Source organism: Aspergillus terreus, genomic scaffold, assembly GCF_000149615.1.
Source record: "Aspergillus terreus NIH2624 scaffold_2 genomic scaffold, whole genome shotgun sequence".
NCBI lineage: Eukaryota > Fungi > Ascomycota > Eurotiomycetes > Eurotiales > Aspergillaceae > Aspergillus > Aspergillus terreus.
Window position 1 is genome coordinate 1427640 of NT_165925.1, and position 14927 is coordinate 1442566.

Consider the following 14927-nt stretch of genomic DNA (forward strand, 5'->3'; position numbering starts at 1 on the left):
AGTACTGCGATGAGTGCCAGGCGGGCGTATGTACCGTCGACGTAGACGCGCTACATATACATACGTATGTATCATACACATACGCAGAACAGCTATGACATCTCGAGCAGCTGAGCTCATGTGTGATCGTCATCGTAGTACAGCATGCTAACAGCGCGCCCAATCATACTATACCTAGATACTAACCACCGACGAGCATGAACGTCCGTGTCGTGGCTCTCCGGTGGATGTCAGTTCCGAGCTTAGTTACATACTCCTCGCCTCCCTCAGATCTACACTACTAACGACAAACTAGCTTAGCCTCCTCATTCTCAAACACGGCCTAGCAGATATACTTTGCCTTCTCCCCTTGTAGCACGGGCTAGTGGATTCCTGGCCCCAAGTCGTCACACCACTAACGCGAAGATAAAGTTATCACGTTCAATCAATTCTCCGAAACTTACGGCATCGACTAAAATAGTCTGTCCGACCACGCTGAGGTAAAATAAAGGTGCATGGACTAGTAAGATGTACGGCATTTCTCCGGAACTAATGCAGTACATCGTATTTGAAACATGTCTCATTGGAAACATCCGCCGTACGTACTCCAAGGTACAAGCTACCTATTAGATTCACATCTTCACTATGCGACGGCGCGATCTTCCAGTTACGTCGAACCTACCTATACAATCGGAAGGACCTCAGACTCAAATGTGATCTCTATGTCGCATGGCCCTCTCTACCAGATACGAAGATGATATTTATAAAACCAACTGGAAATAACAACGACTTGAGCCACCAGACCACAACAAGCGTCAGTGGTGCCAGGACAGAGACCATAAGCTAATGCACAAGGTTCGGGGACCAAAACCCAGGGTAACATAATTTGGTCAAGGCATCAATCAGAGACAAGAAAGGAAAAATGGTAAGCAGATACAACAACATAATCCACATCAACAGAGAACGTAATTGAACAGGTGAATCGCCCACAGATTTGGACGACCGACGGCAGAAAGAAAAATGAAGTAGAAGAGAGGTCCAACAGTAGCTCAGCTAATGCAAATTACCCCGACAAACATCCCCAATGACATGATCCGCGATGACCAGTATTCGCGCGCAGGAAAAGGAAAAAAAGGACAACAGAACAGCAAAACAATTCCCTCCCGATTAGATCATTTTCTCATGCGATCTAATTCAAAAACAAAACAAAGCATAATGGGGACAGAAACGTAAGTCGCAAGGCCACTCTTTTGACTCGAGCAATCACGGCCAGAGATGGTATCATGTGCGCAACACTTCAGAGAATTGGATCCGGGACGGCGATACGGGGATTAGGAGAGTTTGTGATTAGAGTATGCAACCTAGGGGAGAGAGGAAGCAGGGTGTCTATTGCGGGTAGCTGGTCGATTGGTTTTCTGCAAAGCCATCATCGATCAGCTACAAGCCCTAGAACAACAGACCAGAGGAACGCATCCCCCTTCACTTTCCTTTTCGCCTTTCTCTTGGTGGACCGTGAATAGGGTTGGTGGTTTTTTTCTTTCTTTTGCTTGAAATCCCATGGCCCAATCCTGACCAACAATGCAAACAAAGGACTGGCTACTTACGTTGCTGATAGACTTGGCCGCTCTGGCCGTAGGGGGAGTGAGGGTAGTTGGGAGGATAGGCCATCTGCCCGTTGCCCTGGTAGACCATGCCACCAGCACCGGGAGCGCCGTACTGGCCAGGCACCTGGCCGTCGGCCGGTTGGTACCCAATCGGGGGGAGTTGAGGACGAACGCCTCCAGCGTAAGCAGGAGGTTGAGCAGCCTGTGCAGGATCACCGCCAGCAGGCGCGTCAACCTGGTTGGCCTGAGCCGCTTGAGCAGCGGCAGCACGCTCACGCTCTTCGGCAGCTTTACGCTGCGCTTCTTCCTCCTTCTTCCGAGCCTTCCACTCCTTGCGAATTTCCTTGAATTCTATACCAAGCAGTTAGTGTCAGATTCTTGACCATCCCGAAAGGGATTTCCGAAATGAAAGAAGCAAAGAGGAAAAAGAATAAAAGACGATGACATCTGTCTAGGCGGACAAGAGGCTACGATTAACCTCTACGCCGGGCTCACGCACTACTGCGATCTGTCGCGCTAAAGCGGTGTAACACGACTAGCGTGCGGTACCCGCACTAGCCCCATCCAGATGTTTCCGACCCCTCATCCAACCACTAATGCGACGCGATACGAAAACAAACCAACATACCTTCAGGAGTCCGCTTGGCTCCATGAGACTGCATCGTAACATGGGCATTCAAGTGGTTGAGTGTACCATAGGCTTTCTCGCAACCATTCCATCCGCACTTGTACATGCGCTCAATTTCTTCATAGCGACGGCGAGGACGCTTATGTTGCTGCGCACCCGGAATGGGGACAAAGGAGTAGACCTAAGGCAGAGAAGAATCGAGAGTCAGCGGGTGTCAGATTAGAAGATAGTTGAAAACAAAACGACAAAAAAATGTGCGCTGTTTCACTTCCTTCGTCCGACAGGGCGCAACCCCCTGGTAGGGCGAGGGGTGATCAACCTCCCGGAGGCGTCTCAAGACAAAAATCCAACGCAAAAATGCGCAGAGCCTTTGGAAACAGACGCCAGAATCACCAAAAACATACCTGGCCAGGGCGCGGCCCTGCGGTCGCAGCAGGGGAGGCGGGACCAACCGTTGTGGCAGGAGTGGTATAAGGTCCAGGCAGACCATGTTGATGTTGACCATATCCATGCGACCATTCTGGACGCGCATACATCTGAGGCGGCGGCGGAGGCGGGTGACCTTGGTATTGCGCCATCTCATGACCCTGCGGCTGATAGGGCGAGTAGGGAGGGGGGTAGGTAGGGCTGGAGGCCGCGATGGAGGGATCTATAGGAACGCCGGCGTCAGACTTCACGTTCGAGTGGTTGCGATGGCCATTGTGCTGCCCATCATGATGGAGGGTGGTGGTCATGGACGGACTTGTTGCTTGAGCCATACCTGCCGCACCACCGGGTTGGGTGCTGGGCGCGTGGTGGTACTGAGGCGGGCGAGCGAGGTACTCGGGGTAGGCGGGGGAGCGCGCGGCGGGCGGTTGACTCAGACCGTAGTCCGACTGCGGCGTGTTGGAGGAGGAAATATTGGCGGCGGGGCGCACGTCGGGTTGCGGCGTGTACTGAGGGTTGGGGCGGACCTCCGGCTGGGGGGTCGAGGTGTATTGAGCAGTGGCTGCAGCAGAAGTCTGGTCTGCAGCAGGGAGTTCAGAATGGGGCGCGGCAGACGGTGTATATGGAAAATGCGAACCTGACTGCGCGTACTCGGAGGCAGGTCGGTTGTCCATATAATACAGGCGTCACCGCTACCGGGATCAAGACCCTTGACGAATTCCTCCTGACCAAACAAAAGAAAGAATCCTTCGCGTATCCTGTTGAGAGACGCGTCGAAAGAGACAATGAGCTTTCTGTGGTGGCCAAAGGGAGAAAATTTTTGGGAAAGGAGGAAAGAAAAGCCGAACGCTTAGAGCGTTGAAGCAGGGGAGGAGATTGGTGCAGATATCTGAAGATCCCGCGGCGACGGTGGGATTTTGGGGGTGGGTGATCCTTCTTGTCGGTTGGAACGTACTATTTAGAGCAGATACAGTCAAGTAGATAGTCTGCGACTAAGTCCTTGACTAGATTCGCGCACGTCCAAGTCCACAACAATGTAAGAGTGAAGGATAGGATCCAAGTAAGATCGACGCGTGAATTGGGGCGCGATCAGTGACACTTCCAAATATACAGGGGTGGAGGTGACACCGAGGGTGAATTAAGGGTGAGGGGGTGAAAAGAGAAAGTGAAAAAGAAAGAAAAAGAATAAGTGACAGTCAAAATGAAAAAGTGATGTCGAGGGTATCACTTTTGGCGAGGGGAGGGAAAAGAAGTATGGTGTTGGATCACGATGCTTAATCGCTCTAGTCGCCGCTTAGGGTGACGGAGGAATGCCTTGCAGGGTGGCGGAAGGCACAACAGCACGAGGAACCAGCGGGAATGGAAAGGACGGACTCTCTGGAGGAGGGGGTGGGAAGAAAAGGGTTTAGAAAGCAAGCAGAGACACCTCCGATCACTCTCTGGTGTTATGGGGGCCAAGATTGAAACAATCGAACAGGTAACAAAAAGAGGGTACGGCAAATCAAATCAAATAAAAAAAAAAAGATTTTCGGATGAGATAAAAAAGAAAAATAAGAAATAATATCAGAGCTAAAAAGCCAATCCACAGTTCCAAAAGGTGATAGCGCGAGAGACGATGCCTCGATTGCAGGTGGCAATACCGTAGCACAATCACCCTAAGTCGCGACGGAGGGAAATGGTTCGACTCGATCCGAGAACAAGAGAGGGGACCTGGGCAGACGAGGCGGCCTAAAAGGCTTTGGACTGGGGCAGCAAAGACACTGTTCGGCAGGAGGAAAAAGCGCAGGTTAGGAGCACCTCGTGGGATCCGAGGGTACGGTGGAGCGCGTGGGACCGTATTTTTTTTTCCTTTTCCTTTCTCTTCTTCTTTTGTCTTTTTTGATAATTGAATATAATTTTTACTTTTTCTTTTTTCGACACCTAATTGAGTATTTTGCGATTCCTTTCTACTGAGGGGTAAGAGGAAATGAAAGTAAAATGATAATGCAAGCGAAGAAGCAGGAGCGAAAGAAAAAAAAAAAAAAAAAAAGGCGCACGATATTTCCAGTCACAAGTTACCGGACAGTGGTACCAAGAAAGACTGGTAGGGAGGTAACAATCTGTAATAACAAACAAAAACCAGAAGGGGCGGTTCTGGTATTGTTACTGGAGGGGCCGCCGCGGAGAGGATTGATATCTTATTTGTTCCCTCTTCTTCCTCCCTCTTTTTATTATTATTTTTTTTTACGGAGTATTGCTTTGCTGACCTTGAGAGCGGAGTTGCTGTCGCTATGTGGTGATGGGTCCATTAACTCGACCCACTCTCTCTTGCTCGTTGGAGATGGAAATATCAGGGCCCCAAGGAGGAGAGCAGAAGGTACTCCGTAAGGTACGGAGGAAATCACCTCTTCTCGTTTCTATTCGTTTCGTTTTCTCTGTTTGGCCCCCTTCCCCTCGGTCAAGGTCGTTGATGGAGCAGGTCGGAGGATGACTCCTGTCTTCCGGCTAAGCTTTCCCTGTCTGACCTCGTCTGAATGGCCGATTCGCTTCTCTTGTTTTCGGTCTCCTTAAGGAGCGGGAAACTCCGCTCGCTCTGGGGTGGCGAAATTAAATGGGTAAAAAGAGGTTTTTCCAGTACAACCCCCTTTTCCTCTTTTTTTTTTTTTTTTTCCCTTTTCGAATTTAATTTTTTTTTCTCTCGTCTCAAGAAAATTCTTTATTGTATTCTCTTTGAAAAATTTCACCCCACCCCTTCAAATCCTGTGGTTGTGTCCGAGGAAAACCGCCAAACCAGGTCAACCTGATGTTAAAAGAAGGACGATGATATACTATACTCGGTAGTCGATGGGTTGTTTGTTAGGAGTTTAGGGGTGTTTTAGAGCTTGGGTACTTAGTCTACCCGCGATTCGGGACGGACGGTGCGCCTGTTGAGGCTGGCCGTCAGGAGGCTTTGGTGCGCCTAGCGTATATGCTCGTGGGGACCATCCAAGATCGCTAGTCAACGGTTAGGGTACGCAGGAAGGTCGGTCAACCCTTTAGTCTAACTAGCCCCCGACGGCGAGAGGGAGCTAGGAAATGGCGTGTCCGAGGAACGGCGTGAACGGCTGGGAACAAAGATAGCGTGGGACTAGACAGGAAGAGGATGTAGCGCAAGTCGGGGGGAGGGGGGTAAAGAAGCAAATGAGTGGGCAGGGTGCTCTGGCGCTCGTTCGGTCGGGTGGGGAAATATCAATACCGAGGGTCGCGTAAATCATGACCAAGGAAAAGGGGTCAGGATAGTACTCCGTACTCCGTACATATCGATGATAATAGATTAATCAAATGAAAACCAGAAGATAGGAGAAATCAGGATCAAAATGGGCGGCTGGTTCCGTTGATAGCCATTCTCGCCGCTGCTCGGCTGGAGGATGGTGGTATTGTGGATGATGGGGAGAGTGAACAGCTTGGAGCACCTCTCATGACTGGTGGGAAAAGGAGAGACCATCCATGACAGATATCTTGGTAATCATCACAGGCGGACGGCAAGGTACCTACAACGCATCTGCTGTCACAACCAGTCGTGGACTTGGCGATAAAGAGAAGTGTTGCAGTGGGTTTTTGACCACTATGCCTTCATCGGAGATTTCTCTTCTGAACTGCCTCGATCCTGCCAGGTGTTGGATCCTATCATCCTCTAACAACACACCCAGGTACCTGTACTCTGTCCGTACCCGGCGGAGTATAAGCGGTGTAATATGGTAACGATGGAGCAAGTCAGGAACGCGTCAGTGGGGAACACGAGAGAACCCGACTAATCAGCTCCCAGGAATAATCCCGCTGTCGGACTTTAGGTTCATCCTCAAGCACTCTCTGACGCTAGTGTATATGTATTTCAGGACCCAGTAAACTTCCAAGGTTCATCACCGGCAGCGGGATGAGATACATCAACCAGTTCTCAGGGTCCCTCCTCGAACATGTGAAGAAGGCTGGTTGACTGGTGCACGGGGTGCAGAGCAACGAAAGCAATAGGCCACGATATTATCCGGGAGGGGGGGATGATGATTCTGACTCGAATTTCTGCATATGCATACCTCGCGTGTTTCACAATATCAAAAGTATCAATCTGTCAGGTTTTCAACCCGGTGGCAGGAGCGCAATCTGTCTTTAACCTCTAAGGTATGAAAATGACTGGTGACCTCCAATGAGGTGCTATCAAAGGGACGGTTGACATTAGGGTTAGATTAAGGGAGCGACGAGCTTCTGTTCGGCCGCCTGTGGACATCCATTGGCCTATGCACGATGCAAGTTCCTATTTCCTACTCCATAAGCACCTTGATACATAGACAAGATACACGCATTTACAAGCGACGGAATGCCAATGTTCAAGTGAGGGGGGCCATGGGCTGGAAACCGGAAACCGGAGCGCCCATTGGCATCCATCTTTCGCTCCATGACGGAGGAAGAGCGGTTTGTTCTCGACAGGAAAGCTTTGCGCGAGCCAGACAACGACTCCGTCCATACAGTGTACGACAGGATGGTAGAATGCAAGTCTCCAACCTCGGAAAGATTCCCCTATGGGCCTAGGACTGGGATAGATGGAGGAGGACTAATGATTGGTGTCCAAGCTGGGTCGTACCCCGCGCAGCGGAACCTAGTCACCCACTGCCGGTGAGGAGCAGGGAAGGTGACCATCATAGCTGCCATTGACACGTTACAATGGGTGTCCTGCCGACCTATTGTTACCGTTTTCCCAGTAGTCATGATCTGGTCAGGATGATTAAACGCAGAGAGCATGGGGTGATGAGGCACCCGCCCATCAAGCGGTCTCACAAGTGGATCGGAAGCGAGGCTTTAGCTTCCACAGTGGGTGACCTACAAAGTCCCAACCACAGCTCAAGACATCTGATTGTAATGGTCTGTCATGAACTCGAGTGTTCAAGGCACGATGCTTCCAATTCTCTAGGGCAGAGAGGCGGAGAGAACTGAAGGAAGACATCTATTCAACCTATATTCAATTTGATGTGTATCCGGACAACATGATTTCATGCGGAATAGCACTCATGGTCCCCGGATGTATGGGGTAATACTGCCATCATACCTACCTCACCTCCAGGCCGTATATCACCGTGTCTCGGATGCTGGCCGATTACCATAGGTCCACCGCCAACTGTCGATCGGATTTATACCCCCCTTTCCAGCGACGGGCTCCACTGGATCTGCCATCGCATCACGACACCAATGACCGGAGTTCGGTTAGGCGCACAGCATACAGTGAGAGGGTGCCGGACACGGTAGCATGAAGTTAACGACCAAGTAAGACTGAGAATGAGGGGATCGCTATCTCATGATCTCATGGGTAGGTAAAAGCAGTTGGCATCAAGGTTGGCGTAAGATACCACGGTGGCATACATGGAGGTGATTGGGTTGACACTGACCAACGCGACCGGTCCACCGTGGACAACACAGAGGGCGGTCGTAAGAGGGAGGTACAGGTATTAATGACGCGAAACCCCATATTTCCATTCCATCTCATGATGATGATGATTAATATTATCTGGTGGGTGGAGCCCCATATGCATAGCAAAGGGAAAACACGCCCAATTGGGGAGAAGCAAGCGGCGGCTTTTTTGGGGAATTGCAATTCCTCCTGACTGCCCCTTTTCTACGTGAACACAGACAAAACCACTCTGTCCAAAGTTATTGTTCAATAACGTCCGTCTCACGTTGTGTAGGGTCTTCGAAGGATAGAGTACATACCCGTCGCGTTAGTTCGCTCTATGCAGATAAACTACAACCTGGCCATGTCCGTGTCCGAGCTAATGGGTGCTTCGGGAGCCTTAGAGCCTTAGGGATGATCTCAGTTTGCTCCACGTGGGCGGAATGGCTATCTTAGCAGTGGTTAGGCCAAAGCTCGAGTTTATATCCTACTACTGTTATTTCACAACAACGACAATAATAATAACGCTCAAGAAAAATGATATGAATATTCAACAACCCCCGTATATACCTTTTGCCCAAGTAATCCCTCCTATCATCTCGTTCATTCGGGACTGCCCTGTTCATGGACGACTCAATTGGTCGGGGCGGGGTGGCTGTCAATAATGGGCCGTCCATCGCATGATATGAATGGTCCCCTCCATCATGCAGCGAAGAGCTTACTCGTCGAGTAGTCTCGAATTTTGCCGAGGAAGCTACCTGCACGAAGCCCGATTTATCCAGTTGCTGATGGCAGCAAGGGTTCGCCTGCCGGATGGGATGTCTTCCAGGATGCGGCTGTGATAGTATGCTTTGTCCGGTGGAGTCTGATGGAGCTATGGGTATGGATGTTAATACTATTCCTCAGAGGGATGAATAGGGAGTAGTTAATAGTCTTCACTGTTATTAACGGAGACCGTCGTGACTCAAAAGCCAAATGTTGGTCCTAGCTGCAGAGGATGTAACTGACTACCCACCTACATATGTAACTATCAACCGGAGGGATTAGCCTTGGTCCGGAGTGCTGCCTGAGGGTCCAGGCACAGAAAACGTGCGCCAATCACGACCAGTACAATTCACCGGGGAGTCATGCGAATGGGCCAGATTGTCCACTGGCGGTGGTGACCGTGATCGCGTCGTCGAGTACGCGGGAGATAAACGATGGTCGGTGATACCAAGGCTTCGGCCGTCGACGGAGGAGAGGGTGGAGAGTGGGTCCATACTAAGATTAATATTAATAAAAACAAAAGAAATAAAATAAATACCTAGAAGAGCATTTGGTTAGTTGGACACGGAGGCCTCCGTGTCCCGTCCTTCTCTTCCCTCTTACCAAGCAAAAGCGCCCGTCCATGTGGATTCGGAGGGGGTGGGAGGAGCTTAGAGCGCCTGTCTTACCTGACCAGGATACTCCATCGCCCGAGATAAGGCGAAACATACTTTGTAGATACCTTACTTTGTAGAACCAGAGATGTAGTATCACGGGGTCCATCGCGAATAACAAATACTACCTCAATGGATCAAACGTCTCCAGAGTTTGGTTCGAGGGAGCCGGACGGAGGAATTTGTCATGGTGCTGAACCCAAAGACGAACAGTCCACATGGAAAGCATGAGAGCTGTTTCGGACGACTCCTCCGAATACCAGGAGTGCCAAGACGTTCATGGTGGTTCAATTTCGGGCCCTCCGCGGAAAATCCAATGGGGCAGACAGATAGTGGACTTCTCTGACCCGTGCACCACAGGAGGAGGAGGATGGGGAACATCCGCTACACTCCTCTCCGGAGTAACTAGTACTCGAGGGGACATTCAAAAAAAAAAAAAAAAGCAATAGTCGTCCATTGTCAGCACTGCATCCACGCGCCCAAACTGACTCGCTGGACAATCCCACCGGGTGTTGTAAGGTTACATGTTCTATGCATATTCTACGGCTGCTCTAAAAGAAAGCCAGGCTCGGCCAGGAGACTGGGAAGGCGGTTGAGGCTTTCCAGGATCCGACACGGTCTGGGATGGTGCTAATTCTTATTACGTTAGCGCTGGACTTGGGAAGAAGGGGCAGCGGTCGAATGAGCAGGACGCTCCATGAGATTATTATCAGCGGAAAACCCGACATCCGCGCATGGGGACTGCAATATCGGGGGCTTGCCTCAATCAGTAGTCAGTAAAGGAGGAGTAGTTGTACCCGAACCCCCAGTGGAGGCCTTCCTAACCCGCTTGGGAATAGCCGATCATGCCTAATGCTGCATATGCTTTGGCGCTTGTACTGTTGGTATTGGCGCTAAGTGTATGGTACCATTACCGTCTTCTGGTCCAAACCGAAGTACCTCTTCTTTACCTTACCTCTTCTCATGATATGGATAAAGGTACGGAGTTCTCCTCATGGGAAACGAGTCTCAAGTCGGCCATGTCCTCGGCTGGTTAGGCTTATCTTGATTTGCCGGTTCCCTGGACATGAATTGACCCCTGAAGACCCTTCATCTCCTGGAGTCATGTCCTCAGTCCTCGGTATCTACGTACCTACCTATCTGTCGACCTGCCTGTCTGGTCCCCTCCTGCATATGTACACCAACAAGTGACAGCCCCACTGCAACAACCACGGACGCTCGGCGGCTTCATTTCACGCGATATCGTGGACACGGATACGCTTTGCTGAACCGCGGATAGTCCGATCTGGCTGTCCCGGCTGGGCTACCTTAGCTAGGCGGTAATCACTTCCGTTTGATAGGACTACTCCTGTCTGCGATGCAGTTTAGCCGGCACGTCAGCCATCAGCCACATCGTCCACCACATATCTACCCCAGGCACAGACTTGATCCCTCAACCGGCGACATCTGTACGAGTCAGACAATCCACGGTATCATACAACAATTCCACAGATGCCTTCTCGCTTTCTCCGATGTTTCTCCTTCCCCACACTGGCAGCGGGCACATGATCTCGGCTACATCTACGCGACGCTAGACGGGACACATCCCCGCAATTGAGCCTCCCTCCCCGGACGATACCTACCTTAGCTAGGCAGGTACACTAGGTCTCTGCTCCGGAATCGGCCATTGTCTGGTTGGTGAAATCACGACCTGCAGTCCGTCGGTGGGAGCGCCTCATGTGGGTTTCCTCCTTACGCCGCTCCTCCTCCCAGCCCCGGATGCCCCATCCGTCCATGTCCATGTCTGCCGGGAAAATATGCTCGGCAAGCTCTCCGTAACCCTGCGTTGTTGGACAGCGATCGCCGGAGACTGGCTTGGATCCTAGGTAGGGGTATCGGCCGTCTCCCACAAAGGACTAGATCAGATCACGGCTCGTGTCGTGGAAGCTGTCTGAATCGATCTCCAAACAATGTCGAGGAAACGTGCCCGCGACAATGGAGTCCCGCTGTCCAAGCTTAAATCTTGCCTATTCCTGCCTAGCTCTACCCACATCGACACCACGAGTTCCGTACGGACGTTGAACACGGACATCAGGACATCAACGTAGTGAAGATGGCTCTTTCCTCGACAATTGCATACCAATCGAAAGTGTCTTCCAGAAGCAGGATCCCACACGACCTTTGATGCGACTCTGCACAATGTTCAAAGCTGATAACTCGTGGAAAATTTACTCCGCAGACGATAGCCCTGGAAGGAATTCTCCCGTTCAATCCTCCCACGGGGAAATATATCGTGGCCGGTAGACAAACCGGTCTATACATATAGCACATAATAATGGCACATCAATGCCGGGAGATCATCATCTCGTACGCTACAGCCATAATTGAACCGGATATACAGCCATGTACGGACAACAAGCTCTCCTATGCCTCGCTGGCATCCCCTTGATCCAGGCTCTACCTCCACCCTCTGCTGGACGGGAAAAGTTCGACTTGGACTCGACCAAATACATGTCAGTCACCATCTCCATCGGTAGCAGCTCAAGGAGAGAGATCCACTCGCTGAAGCCAGACTAACCAGGACCCAACCGGTAGGCTCGCCTTCGGGGACTCCTACACCTACATCCAAGGGACACACGGCCACCAAAACTACAGCTTCATCGGAGACCAACTAAACTTCGCGTACGACGCGCACACGCTGCTCAGCAACAAGATCGTCCAAAACCAGGTGTGCCGCGCAACCGCAGCCGCGTTCTATCTGCCTCTAGCATCAAACTGACCCGATCTGTTTTTCTCCCCCACAGACCGGCACCGCAGAAGGCGGTCCCAACTGGGTCGAATTCCTCACAGGATGCGGTGCGAACGAAGGCCTGACCTCGCCATTGAGCTGTGACCGACAACTCTGGGATTTCGTCTACGCAGGCGCCGACATCTCCGTAGAATAGTACGTGATCCTCTCCCCTTCTCTCCCCCTCCAGGGGAATGTACTTAACACTCTACAGCACACCCCTCCACCACAAACTATACCATCTCTCTTGGGTCACCAAATCATCCAGTATAAGGACTACGGGTCATCCCATCCTCAAATGCATCGTCAAACCCGGTGCAAAACCCTCGTCGCGATCTGTATCGGCATCAACGACATCAACGACAGCGCCAAATACGCCGTGCACTTCCCAACCTTCTACAACGACCTGATCGCCACGCTCTTCGACTCCGTGCGCCAGCTGCACACCCTCGGCTACCGCTCCTACCTCTTTATGAACCTGCCCCCGCTCGACCGCACCGAGCGCAACCAGCAAGCCGCCGTCCCAAGCCCCAACGCCACCCAGATCGCGTGGTTCAACGCCGCCCTGCAGCAGCATGCGCACCGCTTTGCGCAGTCCCACCCGCGCGCCAGCGTCATGGTGTACGATGCCCACGCTGTGCTGGCTGATATGATGGATCATCCTGCGCAGTATGGCATCGTCAACACGACACACTTTTGTCGCGGGTATGACCAGCCCGATATCGCGTGGAACTATCAGGCCTATGGGTGTCCCACGCCCGTGGATACGTACTTTTGGTTCAATTCGGGGCATCTGACGAGCCATGTGCATAAAAAGCTCGCGGAGGCTCTGGGGGAGACTCTGGCTGGTTGGACGGGCTAGTCAGTGAGTGGTCATATGCGCCTGTCCTCGGGGTCTAATCTACGAATGGCAAAGATGGGATGAGATTGTGGTAGTGAGGATCCAGAATAATTCGTGGTGAAACTACCCCAAGATACATAGTTCAGCGACAACTATGCCATCCACAGGTGCATCCCAGTTGCGTAGGTGGCTACCAAATTTGGAATGTAATCTAGTGGGTAATCTCTTTAATATACCGAATGACACAGCAAGCTATTATGGGAAGGTAGAATGACGACATTAAAACAGGCGCTCTCGGCCCTTGGGAGTTGTGAAACCGTGCGTGAAACAATCTGCCTTGATATATATATATATGTATCGTAGGGCTAGCTGCCTCACCGCACTATATAAAGCCCTCACTCAAAGACAAGGACGATGACCTCCGCATGCATCAGCAAAGCGGTAGCTACACTACATTAGACGACTGTGTATCTCTCATATTGAACGATTGAAAAGATAGGTACATTTCTGATAGTATCAGCATAGAGACTGAAGCTACAGAGTATTAAACTCGTCTTTCCATAGCGAGGGATAAGCGCCAAATACAGAAACTTTTGCAAAACCAATCCACAAACGTTGGCGGAATTAACATATCGTATGCGTCGGCTGGAATGAGCCTTCCGAGGCTGTTGTCATCTCGATCTGAGGGTGCAAGAGCCGAATAAATAAAACACATGAAACTGTCTATCGTGACTGTCGACGAACGCCGCCCGTACCGTGTTACGAAGGAATCTGAAAATATGACTGCGAAGAAAAGCAAGGTCTACCGGTGTGACAATGGAATACAAGCTCAATGACTGCACTGAGCATCATGATCAGTTTACCAGCGGCGGTTGTTTCCAAGGGGAGCGGCATTGGAAGCAGTCTGACGGCCACCGCGACCGCGGCCACCGCCACCACGACCACCCCAGCGGCCGTAACCGCCGTAGCCACCGCCGCCGCCACCGCTGTAGCGGACCATCTCGGCGAGACGGGGATCAATCTGCTGCTTGGCCTCAGTAAGGATAGTAACCAAGTCACGAGCCTGCTTAGAGTCTGGGGTATACTGTTAGCATGGAGAACGACTGGAAACATTTGGACCGAGTCAACTTACTGTCAGTGGTGAAAAAGGTAATGGCGGTACCCTTAGCACCGGCACGACCAGTCCGACCAATGCGGTGAACATAGTCTTCGGAGTTGTTGGGGTAGTCATAGTTCAGCACATGAGTGATGTCGCGAACATCTTTTCAAAGAAAAACTTATGTTAGCAAACAGACCATTAGTCAAATAGCAACGTGGCTTAGGAGCCCTTTCTCAGTCGTGTGAGACTTGATGCATCGCTCTCTTCCTCTCGGACAGTCATAGCAAGATCCGCTGTGAGAGTAAGTCCATGGGTGGGCAGTCATCGCGGTCCTAGAGCAACCTTGGAATGCAGCTTCAACAAGTCGAAACAGAGCACAGAGAATTCGACTTCTCTACCATCTGTAGTCAGAGATAGAGTTGGAGAATCTGAACAGAAGAGCTATTACGTCTGCTACACTGCATCGTGAGTCCAAGGTCCTCTTGGTATGAGAACCAATTCAAGAGACCCGACAAAGCCTGGACGAGTCATGTATACCAGCTTGGGTATCAAGAGAGTCGAGCACCGTGCCATATGTCACACAACCTCAATGGGTGAGGGTGCTTGTGAGGGCGAGAGAAAGGAAAAGGGAAGTAGGGGGGAGGGGAGGGGGTGGATTGCGAGTTTCATCATACCGATACCACGGGAAGCCACGTCAGTAGCCACCATGATTGGGCTCTTGCCCGTCTTGAACTCGTTCAAAACCAAATCTCTTTCCTGTTGTTTGCTTG

General features: G+C 51.2%; 3 protein-coding genes across 3 annotated transcripts in view; 1 reads left to right on the forward strand and 2 right to left on the reverse strand.

Annotated features, from left to right (window-relative positions):
- Nucleotides 1-1365: 1365 nt before the first annotated feature.
- Nucleotides 1366-3311, reverse strand: ATEG_01499 (putative C2H2 transcription factor (Con7); the record flags this gene model as incomplete). Its single annotated transcript, XM_001208864.1, has 4 exons — nucleotides 1366-1394; nucleotides 1584-1934; nucleotides 2212-2392; nucleotides 2616-3311. The coding sequence occupies 4 exons, from the start codon at nucleotides 3309-3311 to the stop codon at nucleotides 1366-1368; spliced, it is 1257 nt and encodes a 418-aa protein (XP_001208864.1).
- An 8521-nt stretch (nucleotides 3312-11832) lies between these two features.
- On the forward strand, nucleotides 11833-13079 carry ATEG_01500 (SGNH/GDSL hydrolase family protein; the record flags this gene model as incomplete). Its single annotated transcript, XM_001208865.1, has 4 exons — nucleotides 11833-11942; nucleotides 12025-12157; nucleotides 12234-12365; nucleotides 12432-13079. 4 exons carry the CDS (start codon nucleotides 11833-11835, stop codon nucleotides 13077-13079), a joined length of 1023 nt encoding a protein of 340 aa, XP_001208865.1.
- Nucleotides 13080-13917: 838 nt separating this feature from the next.
- ATEG_01501 (DEAD-box ATP-dependent RNA helicase DBP2) overlaps nucleotides 13918-14927 on the reverse strand; it is a gene marked incomplete at both ends in the record, with an annotated part of 2406 nt that continues 1396 nt past the window's right edge. Inside the window, 4 exons of the mRNA XM_001208866.1 lie at nucleotides 13918-14132; nucleotides 14191-14319; nucleotides 14519-14558; nucleotides 14740-14883. Of these exons, the coding sequence (XP_001208866.1) occupies nucleotides 13918-14132; nucleotides 14191-14319; nucleotides 14519-14558; nucleotides 14740-14883 (528 nt within the window). The remainder of the gene's footprint in view (nucleotides 14133-14190; nucleotides 14320-14518; nucleotides 14559-14739; nucleotides 14884-14927) is intronic.